Source organism: Hydra viridissima, unplaced genomic scaffold (assembly GCF_058129835.1).
Source record: "Hydra viridissima isolate aposymbiotic clone 2 unplaced genomic scaffold, HvirCarnegie_v1 scaffold_2, whole genome shotgun sequence".
NCBI lineage: Eukaryota > Metazoa > Cnidaria > Hydrozoa > Anthoathecata > Hydridae > Hydra > Hydra viridissima.
The window spans coordinates 455,669-479,689 of record NW_028324301.1 but is presented as its reverse complement, the minus strand read 5'-3'; the positions used below and the strand labels follow the sequence as shown (position 1 = coordinate 479,689).

Here is a 24,021-nt window from a genome sequence, read left to right as displayed (position 1 = left end):
AATTTTTTTCAAGGGTTTCTGTTTTTTTCAGTTTACTTTTGTCAAAAGTGGCGACTTCATTAACATCTGGTTTCTCTGCAGCATCTGACATTTTTATCTTTTGAAGATTCTAAATATATATAAATATATTATTTAAGTTATCAAATCCATTATTTAAGTTAGATGTGTATATTATATGGGGTAAAACACAAAATATGCAATCAAATTTAAAGACTTCTATTTTAAATTGTAGCTGTGCAGACAGACCATCCCCTCCCCCTAATTAAATTAAATTATTGTTTAAGGATGTGTTAACTATTATTGTACAGGATGTGTATTATATGCGCAAGTTTAACTGCTACATACAATTACAAAACATTTAAGGTGATATATTTAACATTTTTAACAAAATTTTATTTAAGCACAAAGTTTAGTATTTTAAATATTCAAAAAATGAAATAAGAAGCGATATGAATTTAGCAAAATGTAAAAACAGTCTTTGTAACGGTAACCCAACGAAATAGTCTAACCTGACGACTAGCTTGAGATCACAGACAGCGTTGATAGTTGATGTCGATAAGGCTGTAAATTGGGCGGTTGGCAGTTTTATAATTCACAAAATGAATTAACATTGTTATCACGCACGGTTGCAATGTTTTAAAAGAACATAAATTTTTCAGATGTGCTTTAAACACTCTCTCTCTAATTAGCTTTTTCAATAAACAATATAAGACGCTAAATTATTCTTTAGATATAGTGTGACCACGTTTAAGATGTAGTTCCAAATTCTTATAAACTCATAGCTTTCTAAACACTCTTTCGATTATAAGGCAATAACAACAAACCAGAATTGTCTTTTTGTTATATATTAAAAAATGAAAAACAAATTTGAGACTATGTGTTGTTTTTTTAAAATTCGTTCTCTCATTTCACGTATATTTATAATATTGACCTAGTATAAACATTGCCCCTCCCCTTTACAGCACATTAAAGTGATGTGTTAAATGGTCGATTGCCGAAGGGTTTCTTAGAAATAAACGTATCAAAATGGCAGAAGAAGACAAATGGACTAAAGAAAAGCTAAAATCCAGAATAAATGATAATGAGTTAGACCTCAGTCTTTGCAGTATTTCGAGAATACCTGTTAAAAATTTGGTAAACCTATAGCATGTTTTGATTTATGCAATAAAAAAGCTCTGGTTTATCATGTAAAACAAAAAAAAATAAAACAAAACAAAAAAAACGTAGTTATATGCGGACTATGTTCGTTTGTAGATGATACGCATTTTCTTCAGTTACTTTCAAAAGAGACTTGACTTATTATTGTTATATATTTCAGCTTTAAAGCTGTATATTACAAATTTTTACATAAAAAACAAAACCAAAAAAAAAAAAAAAAAAAAAATTGGAGAAGACTAATTCTTTGTGACAATATTCAATTTTTTTTATAAAAGTAAATATTTAAAGAATACAGTACTTGTTAATAACGACAATAATAGCATAGTCTAAAATAGACAATAGTTTATAATTGATCACAATTTTAATCCATGTAAAAATCTGTAAAATATGTGTAAAATCAGCTAGGTATTTGAAAAAGAAACAACACTCCAATATTTCTTAGATTTGTGTTTAAAGTGCAACTTCCATCCATATTATATGAGCTTCTTGTCATAAGTCTTTAATAGGTGCTACTCTATAGATGTCTAACATTTAAGAACAACCTTAAAATATTTTATTTCCTCTATATAACTGGCAACTTTGTATATCTGTTATTGTTGATATAACTGGCATCTTGGTATCTCTGTTAGTATTGATATTTTCCTTCATTTTTTTAGATATCATTTACTAAGGTGACAGTGCTAGATTTATCATGCAATCGAATTAACATTATTCCAGTAAGTAATTAAAGTTGTTCCTTAATTCTATTTCAATATGACTACTAGTTTCCTACATATCTCATAAATTTATTTTGAGTTAAAAATGTATTTAATCTTAATAGATTCAAGTGGGGTAATTACAGAACAAAATCAGCAAACCTTCAGTTATTTTGGAAGCCAGTAAATATTTGGCTGTCATTTTTTTTTCTATTTATACATTTCTAAGCTATAGATCTGATAGTTCCAAGAATGATTTAGAGTTAGAGCTTCTAGTTCAGAGGATATTATTGATTTTATGTGTCCTATACTTATCCCAGATTTTAAGTAAGCTATTGTGCACATGTTAAATGTTTTTATTATATTTACAACAGTAACCTAGTGAGAGATGAGCTAACAATATGTTAGCAATGCTTGTAATGGTGATGACAGAGATTTGGTGACAAGGATCACTAACTTTAGCTAGTGACTAGTTGGTGACTACTCATAGTAAAAAAGACATTTGTTTTTGATAAAGGTACAAAATCATTAAGATGTTATTAGCCACAAAGCTACGATACTTAGTCACCAACATATCTTTATAATATTGTTTACTTCAAAGCCATTATAAGCAGCTATTACACTTGCATCTCAATTTCTTAAGTTCAATTATTATTTTTAACATTTAAGGAAATAGATTGAAAATTTGTTTTCGAAGAGGGAAAATATTAAATAAAACAAAATTTTGAATATAAAGTTGTGAAATACTCACAACAAAGCTAGCTAGTTTTGATTAGGTAATACAAAAAATACAAATCAATTATATGTAAAGTAATTATAATACATTTTTTTTTATCAATATTTTATTTTCAATAACTACCCCAAACTTGAATTATGCACACAGGGTTATAATGGGATGCTTTTTCCAGATAATGAATTTTACTTTAAGAATTCTACTAATTTTTGTAAAGTTCAATGATGTTGCTTGGATATTTAAAAAGTTCAACAAATTTTTTTTGAGTTTTTGAGAGTTTTTAAGGTGTCCCATTATTATTATCCTGCAATTTTAACTTTCCTGCAAGTACTCCACTAATCCTATTACTTAACTAAAGAATTGAAAGAATCTTTTTATTTAAAAAAAGTTTATGCATCAACTTTTTTCTTTAGCTTAATTTTTTCAATCATATTTTATTCTTCCTAGCATTTATCATTTGTTGAATTTTTTTAAGAAACATTTTTTTTTCTTAGGATAGTTTCACAAGCCTTACACATCTGGTTCAACTTGATCTCAGCAAAAATAGTTTAACAGAACTCCCTGAGAACTTTGGAAAACTTATTAAGCTAAAAAAACTTGATCTGCTAAATAACAATATATCAAAATTACCATTGAGTTTTGGAAAGCTTAAAAATTTAGTTTGGCTTGACTTGAAAGGAAATCCCATTCAAGAAATTCTACCAGACGTTGTTGGGGACTGTTTGAGACCAATAGAATGTCAAACATGTGCTAGAAATGTAAGTAATTTCCTAAACAAGCTCAGTTTGTGTTTTATTTCCTGCGACTCTTTACTAGTTTTAAAACCTAAACTTTAATTGAGAAGTAAACTCAATTTATAGAATTTTCTTAAAATTTAAGATATTGTTTTTTTTAAAAAGTATAAACATTGCCCCTCCTCTTTATAGCACATTGAAGTGACGTGTTAGATAGTCGATTGCCGAAGGGTTTCCTAGAAATAAATGTATCAAAATGGCAGAAGAAGACAAATGGACTAAAATCCAGAATAAATGATAATGAGTTAGACCTCAGTCTTTGCAGTATTTTGAGAATACCTGTTAAAAATTAAAAATTTTTTAATTATAGATTATATGACATGAATTTAACATATAAAGATAATCTAAAATGCTAAAATATGAAAATATTATCTTACTGGACAGCGATTTGATGGTGATTGGATTTTATTCCCACCCCTGCAATATGCACAATAAAGTTACTATTCATTGACTTTTAGAGGTTTAGTGAAGTTGCCATTTTAAAAGCAGTACTAATGTTCTAGATTACTTGAGTAGGAATAAAGTAAAGAGTTTTCACTAAAAGGAACCCTTGTTAAGTAACCCTGGTAGATATAAACTCAAGTTACAAAGATTTTTTTCGATCCTATTGAAATTTTGTCTCACTCCTATTTTTAAAATTTGTTTTAAAAATAATCTTTTGAAATAAATAAAGGAATAAAAACAAGAGAAAGTTTGAAATCAGCTTATTGGTGTTGTGTATATTGTGTTGACAATCAATAAATTAAAAGATGGGTACTTAATCTATTTCAAACATGGATAAATAAAAAAATAAAAAAAGTTCAAAAGTCTATGAAAAGGTCAAGGGAAAAACAAGCAAAACACTTTTTTATAATTCATAGTAATAAGATGATACTCTTAACATTGATCAATATTTGTCAACATAATTAAAATGCAATCTTTTGTTGTTGTTTCTCTCTATAAGTGTGTAATTAGTTGTACTGATCATTTAGATAAAGAAATTCCTTTACAAAATTGGTTTTTTTGTTTTCTTTTTTTGTTTTCTCAATAATTTTTTTTCAATCATGTAAATGCTCTGATTTTTTCAGTGAACTCAATTCATGAGTTATCAAACTGTTGTTCAGAAAACCTTGAAATTTTTGTTAAGATTTTTATGTGTTTAATTGAAGGAAAATTCAGTTAAATTTATACCAGCTAACATGCTAACCACAAGAGAATGACAAGGAGTAACAAACCTTTATTGAAAATACAAGAACAACATAATGCATGGATGAGTTATAGCAAGCATTCAATCAAACCATCCTTCTCTTTAATCAATAAATTCAGTCTCTTTTAAAATGAGTCCAATACACACTGAAACAATAACCTCTTGATTAGGGTTTTGCCAAACATGAGTGTAGCAGTCTGCAAGTGGCTCAACAATGGATAATTTTTGAAGCACACCAGCTGCTTCAACCAGTCCTATAGAAAAATAGCAGGGATTATGGTCTGGAAATGCAGTTGTCTCTCTTTAGAAACAAAATCATGAAAAAAAAAATCTCTAGGTGCTTCTTGCAATGTGACTTATTGGAAATCATCCTTCTGGAAAAGATGGTTCATCTCCAAATGTTGCTTTTGTCCACAGCAGGACTGTATCATAAAAAATTTCTTCCTTGAAGTAATGTTGATTAATTTTCACACCTCGATCCACAAATTTTAGTTTACAGACTCTTGTCCAGATTTGGCTGCAAAAATCATCACTGGTGCTGGCTTCTGAAAGTGAGAAAAGATGGTCTGTGTTTTTTTGTGAAGCTCTAGTTAGGACAGCATGCACATATTTGTTTTGGGAATTAAACTTCTGCTCAATCATGAAAATCTTTTCATCACTAAAAATGAGATTTATTGGATTGATTTTTGCGTGCTGAGTTTTCAGGAGTTTTGCCTAAAGGAGTCTTTCTTAAGGACCACCTACTGCATAAAGTTTGTTTTTCTGATATTTGAATGTTGACATGTAGATCATCTTTAGTAATATGGTGAATTGTAGTTTGTGATAAATTATGATTACAGGCTAGTTTCCACTGGGAATGAGCTGGACTTCAATGAATATTCTCCCTACTCAGCTTTATGGCTTTCTTTCTAGTTTCAAATGCACAAGAAGTTCACCTCTTGAGGAACCTGTGTTAGGTGATGTACACAATCTTGTTGTGGCATCTTATGAGTCTCTGCTTCTGTATGACAGTTGAAGTTTGATTTCCTTGTTGAAATAAATTGATAATTGTCATACAACTGTTTCTTTCATTCATCATTTGTTGTTCATCATAATTCTTTTGTGAATTTTTCCTTTGTATTAAATTTTCAGTCTGAATTGTTGTTATATTTACGATGTTTTTAATTTTAAGAACGAAGTTTTATGTTTGTAGATTTTTTATTTTTAAATCTAAATTTATTTTTAAATATTTTCTTTGAAAGCAAAAAATTGTAATGTTGTATATATATAAAATTGTAATATTGCATATACGTAAAAACGTAATGTTGTATGTATGTAAAATTGTAATGTTGGAAATGATTTTTGGTTGTTTGCTTTTATTTTTTGTTCTTTCAGGTCGTAGAACACTATGAAACTTTGCAGTTAAAAAAAGAGGAAAATGAATTGAAGCTGAAGAAAAAGGAGGAAGGTATCCAATTTTTCTAATGTCTAATTTTATTTATAAAACTTTCATCAAGAAGTTTTTAAAAGATATCAAAAATAATTGATCCACGCTGTACTTTAGAAATTTCAGAATTTTCATGTTGTTTATGAAATCAGAAACCAAATGTTTCATTAAGAACTATTTCATTAATAACACTTTATTTTACATAATTTTGTAAATCAAGTAGCATCATATTTTTAAAATGATAAAGAGTTTATTTTAGTTAAAATTTTAGCTTACCAGGTTCTCTTGCAATAATGTTTGCAAAAGCCTTACAAACTTTGTTGCAAGAGTTTAAAAATTAATGTGATTGCAGCAATACAGTTTCTTAAAGGTTCTTCATTATAAGAACCAGTTTTGGATTTATAGGAAATGTAAAATAATTTTTCTTAATGTTTCAATTGTCTTTAGAAATATCTTCTGAAATAATCATAAAAAAATACATGGTTAACTCCGATGTCAGTGTAAATTTTTTTTGCTAAGTCAAGTACAGTGATTTGTTGCATCTTTTTGGAATGATATCATGTTACTTTCTGGTCTCATTTTCAGAGTTTTCTTTGAAGATTTGTTGCCTTTAGACAGTTACATTTAAAAAATCCCCCTTAAAGCAGATTTTATATACAAAAATGCATTTGTAGCACTTTTATATACAAATATTTTTATGTATAATGGTTATTTAAAAAAAGTTTGCTAAAAATATTTTAGTTAATTTTGTCTTTTTCATACCTAAAAAGCAATGAGCATATGAAGAACTCTTTATTTTTCATATATTTTATGCAAAAGTCCCACCTACATGTAAATATTTTAAATGACGTTCTGCTGTCAATATTTTCTTTCTCAATTTTATTTTTGATTATTCCTGCTGTCAATCTCAGGGTTTCTGAATATTCAATTTCTGTTAGGGCCCAAACTCCTTAAAACTTAAAGATTAGTAGTAATAAAAGATTATCTAAAAGTTGATCTATTCTCAATCAAAAAGATTTTTTTGTGACAATTAAATGTGTTTAGATGAATAGTAAATATTTCTTTATTATACTCAGTCCAGATATGCTCGTTGATCTTATTTACCACTGGTACCCCTTTTTTTATCCAAACAAACTGCACAAGCCGTTTGCTTTAAGTCAGCTATCTTTTCCTCTTGGTGTTTGTCTGATAAATTCAAATTGCTAACAAAAAAGCGATCAAATGTCACAGATTCCCTGATTCTGATGAACAAAGTTTTTGATTTTTTAAAAAAGTCTTGAAATCTTAATTTACTGATATTTATGATGGCCTTTTATTTTTGGGGCCTGATTTTAAAAATACGTTTTCAAACTCATCATTTGGATGAGAAAAAGTTAAAACTAAAGGATTATGTGAATTATCACATAATCCTTTGGTTTTAACTTTTTCCCACCACAGTAAAATCTGATGATTTCAATGTATAAAAGAGTAAAAATTACAGTGATAACGTGAAGGTCACATTGATTAACGTGAATGGTTAATAAAAGATTTGCTTAATATCATATTTTATAAATTTATTTATTTAAAAAAAAAAAAGCAATTAAAAAAAAATGGAGTCGTGATGAAACAACTCTTATTTTAAATTTTCAGATAAAAATCTTTTTAGAGCGTTTAGCTAAACAGCTAAAAGAAGAAGCCAGCTTGCGCCAGCGGAAACGCGAGGAGAGAAAAAATAAGCAACAAAAATCTGTAAAAGAAGAGCATATCACTGAATCAAAAGGTAAGGCGGAGGAGGGGGAGTGAATGATAAGCAAAAAAATCAATTGTTTCAGTACCTTTAATTACCAGATAAATGAAGCATGACCTTTAGATGTGGAGTTTTTTTTTTTTTCTTTCGTTGTAATTTCAGGTATCGAACAGCAGAATCATTTGAGTGAGAGCCAGAAAGGTATTTTTCTGTTTGATTGATGAGCGGCAGATAAAATGAATTCCTCGTGTTTTTTTTTTTTATTTTAAAAAAAATTTCTCGCGCTTTTTAGATTTTGAACGAAAGTCAACTTCACACTGGTTTCGATGGTTGCTGGGTTTTTTAGCTTTAATTGTAATTGTCATGCTGCTAAGTTTTATCAAAACGGACTTTCACGAGCTTCATTTATTTCAATACATAAGTCATCGGACGAAAACATTAATAGATTCCTTAAATGTGGTTTTTTGATATTCTAAAAATCCTTTTAGTGGTTCTTTGAAAAAGATGGTTTATTAGGTTTATTATTAGGTTTATTAATCTTTCGAAGAGGAGCGGGTTCTTTAAAGAAGATGACATCTTATTCTTATGAAGACTCTGGCAAATTTTTAAAATGAAGTTTTAGTATGAAATTTTGAAATTTAATTTATTTTGAATTTTGTCAGTAAGGTGAAATATTTATTAAATGTTGACAACAAAGTTGTTTTCTTTTAAATTTTTTTTTACCGCTTGCAGCATGATGAGTTCAAAGAAGTTATTTTACAGTTTGATCTGTGAAATCGAGCGTTGCTTTTAAGTTTCAGTTCATGGAATGTTTAAGAAAATCCCACTTTTTAGGATTGCATGCGTGTTGTTCATTTTATGGCTGTCACAAAAACTTTTTTGTATAAAAAAAGACCAGTTATGCGATAAGTGTTTAGAGCTTCAGTATATTTTAGCTGAAAAATCGAGTGAACTTGAGAAAAAACTTCAGCATATTCAACATATAACGGACGTGGTTTTACGCGAAATTATTAATTTAAGCCTCTCCTTAGGAAAGGACAACTTAAACTCAATCGACGAATACTTTAGTGTGTTAGTGAAACTTCAATTTGAAATAGCCGGTTTAAAAAACCGAAGCGAGGAGCTAAGAAATGAGACTAGTCGGTTAGCCGAAATTCAAAAACATACAGAGAAGGCGTTTTTGTCAAGTAATCAAAGTTATCGTGATGATAAAATGAGATATAGTTGCGATGAAATGTACAAAGGCTCTTTACATGGTTATCCTCTTTACAAAGTCGGTTTTGTTCGCGAACCTTGCAAACGTTTTTCTTTAGAAGATTCAGTGACCTTGCTCCTCATTTTTCCTTCATTCAGTTCAAACGAATCCTGGAGGGCTGTATTTTCTATGTTTAAAAGATTTTATGTTATAGCAAAAAAAAAGGAGGTTTTTCCCTTTTTTAATATGCCTATTCATTATTTAAACGAACAGGATTTTCTTGGACAGGTACTAAATAAAATAATCAGAAGTGTATCCACACCCTACATTTTATTTGCTCAACATTTACATCGCTTGGATTATTCATTAGACATAGAAAGACTGATTCATGTTTTTGAGAATACTGGTGCAGAGATTGTAAGTGGCTCAAGGAAAAACCGGAAAAAAGAATGGGATAGAGGCTGCTTTCAAGCTTTATTAAGACTTTATACTCTTGAATATAAAGTAGGGTATTTTTATTCAGAAAGGGAGTGTTTGAAATGTAGTTTCACAGACTCTCCATTTCTCGCATCAATTAAACTGTTTCAATCTGCGACGTTTGATAACAATTTGAGATATGGAGTGTTCAATGACTTTTTTTTAAATTTAAATGTTGCCAAACGTAAAGTACTGGTGTGTCCCGACGTCATGTTCTATAGTGACCAACACCCTGAAAAAGATTTCCAACTTTCTAATTTTGCCTCAAAATGGGACATAAAAAAAATCATTTCGACCAAAAAAGTGACAATGTGGTTTGGATGCCGCAAAGGCTATAATCACACGACAAAACAAAAATGCACGATCGGGAAAGGCATGGCTGTTCCCCCATGCTGCATCGCCAATCTAATTGATGCTGTAAAATTTCTTATGCAAACGTTTACAGCAAAAGGAATTAAACACTTAGTTCTGGAAGGAAGCGTATTGGGGCTTGTAAAATTTCAAGGTGTTCTACCATGGGAGAGAGACTTTGATATTGCTTTTTTATCGGAACAATTTGATGCAATAAGTAAAACGCAATCAGCATTTAATAAAAAAGGGTACCAACTTATTGTGGACAAACTTCCTATATTAAAAAATAACACTCTTACTGGCGGAGTATTTCATGTTCGTGCAGACGGTTGGAGTATTCAATTATATGGTCAGCAGACTCTTCCAATCAATGAAACAATTATTCAGGCTCTTAATGAATCATTCGTTGTTCCTGAAAATCCGGGATTGTATTTGCGAAACCGATACGGGAAAGAGATTTATCAACATGCCGAACACTGGATGATCCTCAAACACAATTCTAGTTGGGAAAGCTATCCAGTTAAAAACTTCAGTAAATGTAGTATTCCTAACCACCACGCATGCCTCGATCAATTTCCATCAGATGGAGATTTGATATTTAAAAACTGAAATAAGGTTGATAAATATTATCAAATTCATGACAAAACGTCAAACAAAACGTCAAACCGTCTACCAAAATCAAGTGAAAAATGTCTTTCAAAGAAACCAAAATTAGATTTAGAATTTTGTTTACTTTTTTTTAAAAATTATAAAAAAGAATGGCTAAAAAGAATGTGCGTACTTTTTACAAATGCATAAGTAACGATGAGAGAGTATTTCAAACTGTATTCCTTTTTTCTATGTGAACAATGAGGTAGAAATTAAAATCAAAACCTTATTTACATGAATGAAAAAGCGCTAAAAATATTTTTAAGTTCATATAAAATTCTTATGGATAAATCTAGTCCAACAATGATTTTTATCTAACTGCGCAAAAAATAACTTTATTACTAATTTTCTTTTGTAATGTTGCAGAAAAAAAGTTTAAAATAAAATATCAGTTTTATTTTCAAAAATTAATTTAAAAATATTATTTCTGAAAAAATGTTTAAAAAGTGTCAAAGGGGGGCGTAGATAGTTGAGTGCTCTGACAAATGTCTGAAAACGGGGAAGTTTTAAAAATCACCGCTCAGAAAACAAAAAAACATATCCTATCTAGTCATGAAAAAATTTAAAGTTAAGTCCTAAAACAATTTTTTTAAAATAACCTCGTGATGAAAACATTATCAGCATTTATCTGAAATCAGAGGAAAAATTTAAAAAAAAAAAAAAAAAAAAAAAAGAAAATAATAGAGAAAAAAAATGTTTGCTTCAAATCAAATGGAAGTCCCGCAGGCTGATGCTAAACAACTCTTATTTTCACTAAACCATAAAAAAAAGTCTCACTTGTTATGTTTTGAGACTCATAAGCACTAGACAATGTACTGTGACACTTTTTCGACATCAACATTACACTGTTGCAGACACGGGGGAAGTATTTGTATCTTAATATACAAATACGTATTTTAAATACAAAATACTGTATTTTTTATTTGTATTTTAAACATTTTTTTTGTAAAGTATTTTGTAATTTATTTGAAATGCGTTTTTCGAGAAGTTTTTGTATTTTAAACAATCAAAGTACAAAATACATTTCTCCTTTAAGCTGAAAAAAGGTTTTTTGGTGCTAATATGAACTGTCGAGAAAACTTTTTTTTATTTACCGAATTGATATTAGCTAGTTCTTTATAGTACTCCAGGCAGCTAGGATATTCATTACACTGCCGCTCATAATGTTTAGTATGAACCATTTTACACTACTATATAATCTCTCATATTTATTTTCAAAGGATTCTTGTTGAGCCTAAGATACGCAATGCTTTTTGGGGCTGAAACCAGTTAATCTGTTTTTCTATATTTATTACTTACTTTGGTTTTGTTGTGCGTCTGCTTTAAAAAAATAATAAAAATTTAACAAAATATGAAGAAAATATCCATTTCGCTTGATGGAAAACTGTTAGATAAATATAAATGGGTAAGAAATAAGAAAAACTTTAAAAAAATTTAATTCACAGAAAGTCAGTAAAAATCAATAAAATGTTTTTATTGGTTCCTTAAAAATGCAGGAACATGTCGAATCAAACTATATTATGTAAACTTAATGTTATTCATAACTTATAAAAGTTACTTAGCGACAAGAAAACAACATTTTTAATCTTGTACCAACGTAAATGTAATAGCACCCCAACATAAATGTATAATTTTTTTAATACTAAAATGTCGTCCTACTGACATAACGCGTCCCTTAACTAAATATTCGATTGACATTAAAAACTTTATAAATGAAAATTTTGAATTAAACACAAGTCTTAAAATAACATTTGAGGGGCGAATAACATTTGAGGGGCGAATAAAATTTGAGGGGCGAATAAAATTTGAGGGGCGAATACTTTCAACATTTTTATTGAACTTCAACAAAATGCGATGATGACGTGGATAACTAAAAAAAAATTGATGGTAAGTTTTTTGATTTCTTTAATGAAAAGATTTTTAATTAGCATTTGTAACCAGTTTTGCCAGTTATCTTTGCTTACTGCAGCTGTATTTTATTAGGAGTTATGACCAAACTTGTATCTTAAATATTTGATTTATAGAACGTTTGGAACCAAAATTTATTCTTATTTTCCCCATTTAACAAAAACTTTTTCCAAGTTCAGATTTGTTCACATGTTCACATGTCAAGGAAAATGCATCACCCTATTCTCAACAAAAAATTACTCTTGGCACAATGCAAATCCCAAAGTATGGGACCAAAATAACAACTTTCAGTGAGACAAGGTGGAATGAACATCAAAAGTATTTTGCTGCTATTTTGAGAATGAAGGGACTTTTGATGAGCTTGATATTGGACTATGATGACTTCATGGAGGTTTTCCCTTATGAGACTCAAACAAACCTTATAAAAGAAACTTTCTCTTTGCTCAAAAATTTAAGAATCGAGTAATTACTTATTGTGTGACACAGAGCCTAGAATGCTTATAGCATTTGTCAAGATTGTGGTATTATTTAAATACCAGGAGCAGTGCATCTTCAATTAATCTTGTTGTGAAGTAGCCAAAAGATTCTACACAGGACTACTGCCCAAATTAAACAAAAAATTCCCAAACAAATGACGTGGAATATTTCCTTTGCTTTGGCTATTTACTTAACCCATTCTTTAAGGCCACTGTTTTCTATCAGCTGAGTTCAAGAGTGAGTTCATAACCAAAGTAAGGGAGCATCAAACAACTAAGGATTTTGTCAAAAGCCAGCCAACACAAGGCTTAAGACAAGCTGTTCCTCAAAAAACAAACAAACTTCCAGTAGCTTGGCTCCATTTGTTGAAAAATGGTTCTAAGTAAGGAGGAGCTTAGTGGTACAACCCAACATTCTATCATCTTTAGGATCAAGCTCTGAATCATTTTTTGAGCCGATAACAAGTGAAGGAAGGTAAGAACAAAAAAAAACAATCATAGAAAGACTGATGATAAAGAAAAAAATCAGTGTAGACAAAGCCAGCTTCATTCTGAATAACAGTGCTTTAATAAAATGTTGAACTGTAAGTTTTTTGTTCGTGTAATAAACGTGTTGTACGCGCATAGTAAAAATTTCTGATTTTTACTATGCGCGTACAAAATGTTAAATGATTAAAAATGATTTTTTTTCTTCATTTTTTGATAGTTAATAGCACTATGACGTATTCTCATAGCTTTTGCTCTATTACATGGAAAATGAAATTAAGTTACACAGAAAAAAATCTGTAAACTACATCCAAGTCTGTCCAGAAATGTCAATTAAAATGACGTTGCACTCAAGATTAGACATATGGTGTGTCCAGCGTGTGTACAGTTTATACGAGGGCAAATTTTTTATGACAATGGTCTAGTTTTTTGATGCTAGAAATGTCAAAACAAAGAAAATTGTCAAAACAAAAAAAAAATTTTTATTTAAGTAACCTTTAGTAAGCTTAAATTAACAAATCAAAAAATTTTTGCAATAGAATTTTATAAATTTATATATTGTATCGGTGGTCTTTTTTTAATATAAATAATCTAATACTTATTTGTATGTTAGTAGTTTGTAGAATGGTTAAGGATTAGGGAGGTATGGTTTCAGGGTTAGGTGGAAAGGTAATATGGAGATTGGGACTGAGGTTGAGGGTTTGGGAATTGTTTGGATAGGACAAAGCAAGGTCTGGGGATTATTTGGTGAGGAATAGGCAAGGTTTAATCATTAAATAATTAAGGCTATTTTTTTCCGTCTTCATTATATTTTATTATACAATATATTCCAATAAACTTTCTATTAGTGCATAAATGATTAGCACTCTTTTATTCATTATGATAATAAAATAGAAATAATGCTCTCTTACTCAACTTGTAGTGTTCGATGCTGTTTTTATCAATTACTCCTCTTTTGCTCTTCAAGCTTTAAACGAATATCTTTTCTTTTTTTTTTTATTTATTAGAAACGGCGAAACCTCTGCTTACTTATTTAATCAACTTTTCTCCTTACTTCCAGTTAATTCTTTATTTCTCTTTTATCAACATTTCAAATTCTTCAATCATAAAAAAAACTCTCTTTCTCTAAAAATTCTCCCTCGAAATTTTCTTTTAAAACTCCATCTACCCTTCTTTTTCGTTTATTCAGAAAGTTGACATTTTTCTCTTTCTTTTTCTCTTTCTTTTTCCCTTCTATAAGAAGAAGTTCTTTTCCTCCTTTTTTTATTCAATGAGAAGTCCTTCGTAACTCTATTTTTACTTGTTTCGTTACTATATCTACTAATCATTTATTTACTTGACAGGTAAATAAGTCTCTGCGTGTACATCTTTTTTTAATCGCTGTTTTTAATTTTTTTTTTCATCATTACGCTTTATCGTGTTAACGTTTATTTATATAACGGGGTGAATAAGTCACAATATATATAAATACAAGAGCAAGATAAAACTATTTTTTTTATGTTTTAAAAAAACTGGCAATTAAATTTAAACGAAATTAACATTCTCGAAAAAACTTTATAAAAAAACGATAAATTAATATTTAAAGTCTTTTTCTTTTATGCATAATTTGGTGTGACGAGGCCTGGATTCAATCAATCTCATGCAATAATCGTTTTGCAATTCTGTTCAAATCACTAATAACTGTTACATAAGATTTTCAACTGAAGTTATTTCACATTTGGCAAATTTTCGTCAATCCAGTTCCATATATGCTCAATAGGATTTAAATCAGGCGACCGAGCGGCAATTAAGGAACCTCCACCTCCTTGCGTGTCCATTGGACGCCCCTCCTTGTAAACTTGGAATAACAGCAAGATGAATACTTCTCATGTCTGTATTTTTTTTACATACAACTTTTATTTGCAATTTAATACCTCAAAATTATCATCACACATCAAGCCTTATCACTAAAAATTACCCTAGAACATTGTTCAACAGACCAGTTGGTTGTTTCTTAGCACCATTTCAATCGTCTTTGGCGGTCTTTTACAGTAAAAATTGTTTTTTAATGGCGATGATCTTAAGCCTTTGCTGAGTAACACCTTTTCTATATTGAATTCTTTGGTTAAATTACACGTGCTTATTCTAGGATTTGATCGAAACCTACGAAAAATGAGGCTTTTGTCTCTTTCAGTTAACATTGAAGGCAAGAACTTGGTGAATCTTTGACAGTCTTAGTTTCTTTAAACATTTGTAAAGTATTTCGAACGTAGTTCTATAGCAACATTAGATTGGTTTCTTTGTTTAATTAAACCAGTAATTTGCCATTTAACGCTCTCTGAGATACTTTTCTTGCCCATTTAGTCAAAAATTTTTCAGATTTGACATTATTTCAAAAATTATTTAATGCTTTATAAACGTTTTTGTTTAAGGGGAGACGGAAGTAGGACAAATCAAAAAGAACAGAACTTGTTTAAACTTCATGGCCATTTATTCCCAGCTAAAAAAGTCAGTAATTAACTGATTACTTATTAATAGAAGAGAGGGAAGTGTTGCAGATGCACAAAAAAGGTGCTAATAAATAGAGGAACCTTTACTCTAATAAAAACAAGAATAGATAAAATCTTTCGCTTTGACAATTTTACCATCAAAAAACCATATCGGTATCATAAAAAAATTTGCCCTTGTATACACTTTCTAGACAAACTGCATAAATGCAATACATTTATACTGTAATAGACATTTTAAAACGCAAGTGTAATTTATGTCGTTTTTTAGGTGAAATTCGCTTTTTTAACGTCGTTGATAGATACGAAATATAACAACATGAACTGTCTGATGCGCACTTACAAAATGAAACAAATGAGTTTGACTTTCCTCGACGTCTCTTTTCTAAGTTGAATTTACAAGAATATTACTTTTAAATAATACTTTCATTAAATATCACAAACTTTTTGAATTTTTATATATTTCTACTTTGTTTTAAAAACATTTCTATGAAAAATAGCATAGAAGTATTTTTAAAAATATTTCTATGATAGTATTAGAGGAAAGAACACTGCTTGCCTAAATACTCGATAAGAGGTTTGTTAAAGAAAGTATTTTCAATTATATTCAGGCACGCTGCTGGGCAAAATTCTTTGGGGCTTGAGTTCGCAATCGACCATTAAAAATAATTTCCAAATAGCCTTTAAAACAGACTCTGTATACTACAGCATCTTTATAAGTTGACTCTCTATACTACAGCATCTTTATTACGTATAACATGACTGTAGAATATCACATATAAAAAAAATGTCAAGGCAAAATACTCGCACGAACATTAGCTAACTTTTGATCCTTCACATGATTATCTAAATCACGTGCTTTATCATTGTTTCGCTTCAATGTTTCCACTCTTGCATCTGTATATTTTCTCAGAGTTTTTAAACGTTGTATTTTCGCCTCGTGACTTTGTATTTGGTTTTCAACACGAGCTCTTTCGAAATCTAATCGCTTTTGGGAGGGTGGTCTCTAACAAAAAGAGAACGAAGTTTAACAAAAAGAAAAGAAAAAATTTGTAAAGCAAAATTTAAAAATCTTTTTACCTCAGTTTGAGTTTCGACGTTTCCATGACTTGTGCCAACAGACATGTGATTTATTAGCTTTTCTCTCTTTGCTTCAATTCGAGCAAATTTTTGATTTTGCTTAGAATCCTCTCTATGATTTTCCATTTCGATGCGATCTTTATGTTTTTTATGCTTATAATCCATCTTGTTATCATCTCTTTCGATAATTATTTTGATTCTTTTGTAATCATTTGCGTCGAGCTGTTTATGGTGCTCGCTGAAAAAATAAAAACAAAAAAATTTTAACACGTGTATTAACACATTAAAACAAAAAAAAATACAAAATTGACAAACTTACAGTTGCTTTTTTTTCTTTTCTTCTTGTTTTATTGCTTCATTCTCTCTTTTTATATGCTCTTTTTGTTCATGACTAATGTTTACTTTATTTTCTTGGACGCCCTTAACTCTGCATTTGTTTGCTGGGCTAGGTGGACTTGGTTCATAAACAGGTTTATAATCTACCACACGATGTCCAATTATATCATGGTGTTGAAAACGGTAGTATGGTATGTCACTCTCATGGAAATGAGTGCTATTTTCAATTTTTTTCACATGATAATCTATAAACAAACAATAATTTTACTTCAATTTTAGAATTTTCAGAACAAACAACAAAAAAGTAAAAACTTAAATACCAGTTTTTCTTGGCATCGGAGTTCCATCAACAGTTTGATAATCATCTGCAAAAGGTTTTTTATTAAAGCGTTTAGCTTTTAAATGTGACATGTCTTTATTTAAAGGTCGACCAATCCAATGTTTTTTAGACCTCTCTACAACATTGCTCCCTACACTGGATGAATGCTTCCTCTTCCAGTGACTATGAGGCAATGGCTGTCCATTGTTCCATGAAGAAGGTGGATTTGGACCTTTTGAATTAAAAAAAAAAAATGCAATTTAAAATAATACTTTAAGGTTGTATCAGCAATTGAAAGATGTTTCATTTTTGCACAAACATTTTATAAGATATCATCACTAAAATGATAAATTGGATTTGATAAGCATAATAGTGATGATCTTTTATGAATGTTTTCATTCTATGTTGCATTTAGTATGATGAAGTATCAGAGGGTGAAAGAGAAAGCTATAAAGTAATTTAAGATTACACAAAATATAAAAGATTAAAGATACAAGAACAGTTAACATACTGGGAACAGAAGGAGGTGGGAAATTAAAACATCTTGTTTTTATGTTGCTTTTTTGGGGACCTTCAGAAATGCTGCTGTCTGAACTGTCTTCCTCTACAGATTTTCTCTTTAAATAAAGTGGCTTGGAAAATATAACACGAGAATTTTTGAGATCTTCTGTGCTTTCTCCAGCAAAACCACTATCATATCCATCATAACTCGAAACACTTCTGAGATGATGATGATGAAAAAGATTAACTACAACATAGAAAAAAAAAATTCAAGTAAAAAATAGAGTTATGTTAAAAATAAATGCTAAAGTGATGCAAACAATACATTTAACAAAAAGTCAACCAATTAAACCTCAGTTGAGATTCCAAAACTAAAACAACAGCTTAACTATAAAATATAGTTATATATAATTATAATATAATTATATATAATTATAATATAATTATATATAACTATATATAACTATATATAATTATAATATAATTATATATAACTATATAAAGGCATTTACTCTGAAATAAAAACTGTAAACTGAACAAAAATATCAAGATTAAAAATATTAGTTATCAGGTTTCAAAATAAACAAAGAATTTTGAAGGTTTTTAAAAACTAAAACAGAAAATTGTAAAAATAAACTCTGAAAATATTACCAGGCTCTTCATAAATGTTGAGACTGTTAAGTAGAGCTTTACTCTCTTTGAGTTGTGCTTCTAAAAAAATTACTTACAATTCAAACATTTGTAAATATTTGTAAAAATGCTGATGTGTTAAATTATACTACTTCCTCACACTCATTATTTATTTATAATCATCTATCAACTTACTAATCATCTATCAATTTATTAATGTTTATATAATGATATTATTTTACACGTTGTGGGAGCAATTTGTGAACAAATATTTAGAAAGGTTGTGACTTAAAAAGATCAGAATATTTTTGTTTTTTGTATTTTACTGATGCATAACAATGTTGCTTTGACAACAAAGCAAACAAAAATAGTTTTGGTTTAAAAAGTTTAAAAATAGAAGCAAAAAAAACTTAAACAATAAAATTGATCCATGACAAGTTTTTACCTACAAGAAAAGTGATGTGGAGTGTATTAAAGTATAGATTATAAAGTTAAAAAATACATGACAAGGCTTAAAGTTCTCAGCTACCAACTTCAATGAACAAAAAGGTTGGCAAGAAGTTCACAGAACAACTTAAGAAGAATCCTACCATGTCCATTAGAAAGACTGCCAATTTGTTTAATAATGATGAAAAGAGCACAAGAAGGACTCTAAAGACTCTTAAGAAGGTTAACATTTTCATGCCTACAAGTTAAATTTGAAAAAAAAACTTAAAGATCTCAGATTAGAGTGATCAATAAATCATTCCAAGCCATGGAGTCAAAAAGACCCAACAGTTTTTAAAAGACAATATGACCCATTTTTGACCCAAAAACTTTAGGCTTTTTTTGTAGCTCAGATTTAAGTGTAAGGCATGCAAAAATACCCACTAAAGTCTCGGGTCTCTCAAGTTGTCCATTGTTTGAAACTCTATGTTAAGGGAATAGTTCATCAGCACTAACCAGGCCTTCTATCCACATCTAGAGGCTGTCATTAAAAAAATGGAGATCTAATTGAATCTTAAGGTAGAGAAAGCATTTTTCTAAAACTTTTCTTTTACAGTAAGAAAAAGTTTTCAATTTGTTACAGCACCTTGTAGTATACAACTTTTTATATATGAATGTTGTATCCAAAAAAATGTATGTTCAAAAGTTGCAAAAAAAGCAACAACATTTGAAAAATATGTTTAAAAAAAAAAACGAAATCTTACCTATCCTCTCACTCAATTCTTCCCTTGAAAGTAACTTTTTAGAGTCTTTGGTAAAAAATTTTCCTGTATGTTTATAATGCTTTCTTCCACGATGCCTTTTCACAGTAGGTACAACAATCTTTGTAGCTATACTGTGAGAATTATTTAAAATAGAGTTAACTGATTCCAAATAAACTTCTTCTTGAATAGGAAAAACAGATGTTAATGGTAGCCTTTTAATCTCCCCATCGAACATTTCAATTTTCAGCATACTTGATGATGAAAGGAGTTCACTAGAATCTAGAAAAAAATTTAAGAAATCTATTCTAAATATTGTTCTTATAAAGAATAAAAGAACAGTGAATTAAAACTTCTTGATCATTAGTTTTAGGGAAAAATACTTAATTTTTTCTACCATTTTTGATTTCTCTAACTGTTCCTGGCACATACTTTTTCTTTCCATCAAAATTTACTAATACGCGGTCACCAACATAAGCTTTGAGGTTCTTTATGTCATCATAAAGTATAAGGTCTGAAAGAGCAATTGATTCATACTGCAATGTTTTCTTAGATGGAAGGAAGGAAACTAGAACTTCATCTATATCTGGGTACTAAATTATAGAATGTACAAAAATCCAGGTTAGGTTATGAAATACACCATTGAATTTGTTAAAATATTTAAAACTACTTGTCACACTCAACAGTATAAGAAGAAGTGGAATAGCTTTAAAAAGCAACTCAATTTAAATTACAGAATGCATGAAAATATAAGTGGAATAACTTTTTAAAAAAAATGTAAATGTGGTAAACTTTCATTTCAAAAACTGTTTTGATAATATATAAACAATGTATAATGGACTATTCTCATTAATCTGGTAGTATACACTGAAATACAAATTTAATGTTTTCATTTTTGCCTGCATTGTGTCTCAGAAAGTGAGAACACTATTACAACTGAACAAATATCTCTTGTTCCAAATAAATATATATGTTTTGTAAATATTATGGATTATGTATATATAATAACTTAATCCTTACTGATCGCACAACTGATCCTTTGTAAAAATAGCCATCATGAATTCTTCTGGCAAAGACAGTCTTACCAACAACACAAAATTTTTCAGCAATATTTAGAGGGAATCTTTTATCTATAACTTCTTCATCATCTGAAGTTTCTGAAAAACTTGAACTAGATTCATAGCAATATGTGGTTATTTCTTTAGAAGGAGGAAAACTCTGCTTACATTCAAGAGCATTATTGAACTGTGTCAAGGTATGTGATGATCCGTTAGTAGAAACAGAGAGAGAAATTAGGAATTCCTCAACTATTGGATCAACATTTCCATTATTGATATAAACAGAACTGATAGGTCTTCCTTGCGATAGTTCATTTACACATTTCAAAACTATAGAAGGCCTATGATTAGGTAAGCTATCTGTAAATAGCACTACTGAATCACAATTCTGCTCACTAAATGCTGCAACAAGACCAGACAAAGTGTTTGTTGTGTTTTCACATCTTAAAGAAGAAATCCAGCTGTATGCTGATTTCAAATTGTCATCTGTACAGGACTCCATTTGATCAGAGAAAGGGCAGTTTAGTTTTGAAAATGAGATTATGTTAAATGTTGAATTATTTCTCATTGAGATCTGCTTTATCAATTCTTTAACTGCTTCTTTGATCATCTCAAAACTTTTGTACATCGAACCAGAAACATCAATAAGTATCATAACGTGCCTTCCATAAAAACTATTTGCAACTTTTTCAACAGCTTTTTTTAATAACTCCATCATTTTATACTTTTGAAAATTTTTTGAATTTCAAATTTATGTAAAAATTCAAAGGTGAAGCATTGATACCATATATTTATGGCCTGACTTTTTTCTAACCCTTTACATAAACTGGCTACAAACGACGAGTTGACAAGAATTAAAGTTTCATGTTGCTATAAGTTGTTTTGTATCGCCATAGAAATGATAACAAGATATTATAGATATTAAAAATTTACCAGTAACGTTAATTATAAATAATTAACCAGTAACGTTATAAATAAGTAACCGCATAATACCAAACTGACTTGTATTTTAGGTTGCCATGAGCAAGCATGGCAAATAATTATAATAAGAAGCGGCAATATTTTAGGCAAAGTATGCGTCGTTTAAAGTAAGGGAACTATTGTAAATGGTATGTGTAACAGTTCAAAATAATATTTTTTCACATTGAAAATAAACAGCTTGAAACGGTGCACGGTGCATAAGAAAAAAATTTTCCATTTGTTAATTCTGCTAAGATTTAAATGTACAAGAATCAATAACATTCTATATTAAAATGTTTTATTTATATTTGCGCACTGAAGAATCATTTAAAAAAATAAAATAAAATAAAAGAATAAAAAGATTAATTTGGGGTTGTTGCATAATTGTTTCACGCTAAGAATAGTCATTTTTGATTTGGCCCATTCTGTCATGCTTGGTTACTTTTCGCTAGAACGACCCACCTGAATCCTGAATGACGTCATATATATTTGTGAGACAGAAGTTCTAAGTTGCAAAATTTGGTCTGTTTGCCAAACAAAACAGATATACTTCTGGTAAATTTCCTTCTAGCAGTCCGAAAGCTTTTGCAAATAAACCTTTTACAGAAACAAGGAAAGTGTTGTTGCTGCTTCTTATGCTTCATGTAACGCGGGTGCGGCTGATGTTACTAATTCTAAGATCAACACAGAATATAAAAATAATGTTAACGAAACATCTGTACTTAAAAGTCCTCTTTGCATAAATATATTTACGCAAGCTGTCGCACTTACGTTTGCTTGCAGCTGCGCTAGTATAAAAGTTGTGTATCGCGAATATACCGCTTATTCCCATTCGCGTTTAAGCCGATCTCTACGCTACATTCCCCATTACCACTGATCTCAAACACTGATCTCAAAATATAACTGGATAGCGTATGCAAAAATTTTTTTGAAGCCAGTTTTGGCCTCCCAAGATGGCGGCGGAATTAAGGAATGGTGACATGAAAATTAAGAAACTGATGATAATCAAGTTTTTTATCTTAAGTTCAAATATTGATAAATATATAATTTTCTAATAAAAATCTAGTTTTTTTGTTTAACATAAGATTTTTTTCATAAAAATAACGGAATATTACTTATTTACATAAATTTCAAATATAAATATTTTTTTATTTAACAAAACATATTCTTACAATAAGTTGCTCTATGTTAACTTTCTGTTTTTCGTTTTTTAGAATAAATATAATAAAACAAAAATTCTCAGTAAAACTAAGTACAAATTTTAATTTTAATTTGCTTAAGTTTAGTTTGTTTAATAATAGTGAAGAAAAAGTATTTGTTTGCTTGTGCAGAAATCTCAAGTTTCAAATAGTTAGCATTTGTTATATAATTTATGTACCTTTTAGTTCTTAACTACCCAATGCTGTGTGCTAGAAGGTTAATAACACAACAGCATGGTAGGCAGCTGATTTTATTTTTAAGATAAAATGTTTTTTAGGCATTAGTTCATTAGATAAATTATAAATGCTGCATGAACTATTAGCTGAGCGCTGTGATTACACACAACTCAGAGGTTCCTTCTAGAGTTATTATATATATATATATATATATATATATATATATATATATATATATATATATATATATATATATATATATATATATATATATATAGTATCATCATAAAAATATTTTTGATTGGTTTTTGAATAGGATAAGTTTTGTTAATTGCTTCCTAAGCTTTTTTCCAGTTATTTTGGCAGTTTGTTTTTTACCCAGGTGATAAAGATATATTTTTGCATAGTTTTCTGAAATAAGTTTAATCAGTGGAAATAAATGGTTATCAGTTATAGCTGAGTCAAACATATGAGAAGTTTGTTCATTAAATATTTTTGAGTAATCAACTGATCTCAAAACAGCACTAGAAATGACATTTTGAATTCCTATTTCATTTGGAAGGTTGCCATTTATTGAGGCAAGCAACCTTTGGAAACATCTTTCAGTTTCTTCGCATATGATAGCAAGACTTTTGGTTGGTTCAATTAAACCTCCTCTGTCTTGGAATTTTAAAAAACTGGTTTGTTCAAAATGATAAGAAAGTACTAATGCATTCCAACATTTAATGCAGATGGTTTATTGTAAATTTACATATAAGTTTTTTGATAAGATACATAATGTTGATAATGTTAGATAACATACAAAATATATGTTATCAAAACATTCCCT

General features: G+C 29.3%; 3 protein-coding genes across 4 annotated transcripts; 2 read left to right on the top strand and 1 right to left on the bottom strand.

Annotated features, from left to right (window-relative positions):
* The first annotated feature begins 814 nt into the window (after positions 1-814).
* Positions 815-10,510, top strand: LOC145184223 (leucine-rich repeat-containing protein 59-like). Of its 2 annotated transcripts, none has more exons than XM_090077837.1 (7): positions 815-1,134; positions 1,815-1,874; positions 3,081-3,344; positions 5,941-6,013; positions 7,638-7,751; positions 7,881-7,919; positions 8,011-10,510. In XM_090077837.1, exons 1-7 carry the CDS (start codon positions 1,027-1,029, stop codon positions 8,184-8,186), a joined length of 834 nt encoding a protein of 277 aa, XP_089933963.1. In that variant the 5' UTR covers positions 815-1,026; the 3' UTR covers positions 8,187-10,510. The 2 variants fall into 2 exon arrangements, 1 of the variants encoding a protein (XP_089933963.1); XR_016449625.1 differs by having other exon boundaries at positions 884-1,134; positions 3,081-3,470; positions 5,558-6,013; positions 8,011-8,414.
* LOC145184189 (uncharacterized) lies at positions 8,527-10,510 on the top strand. Its single transcript, XM_090077836.1, has one exon. It carries the CDS (start codon positions 8,527-8,529, stop codon positions 10,348-10,350), a length of 1,824 nt encoding a protein of 607 aa, XP_089933962.1. The 3' UTR covers positions 10,351-10,510.
* Positions 10,511-16,424: 5,914 nt separating this feature from the next.
* LOC145185454 (uncharacterized) lies at positions 16,425-22,721 on the bottom strand. The gene is made up of 10 exons (XM_090077830.1): positions 22,588-22,721; positions 20,819-22,490; positions 20,196-20,391; positions 19,802-20,080; positions 18,633-18,692; positions 17,992-18,228; positions 17,482-17,712; positions 17,145-17,406; positions 16,826-17,063; positions 16,425-16,751 (listed from the first exon to the last, which is right to left on the bottom strand). The coding sequence occupies exons 2-10, from the start codon at positions 21,572-21,574 to the stop codon at positions 16,536-16,538; spliced, it is 2,475 nt and encodes an 824-aa protein (XP_089933956.1). The 5' UTR covers positions 21,575-22,490; positions 22,588-22,721; the 3' UTR covers positions 16,425-16,535.
* Between the last annotated feature and the right edge of the window lie 1,300 nt (positions 22,722-24,021).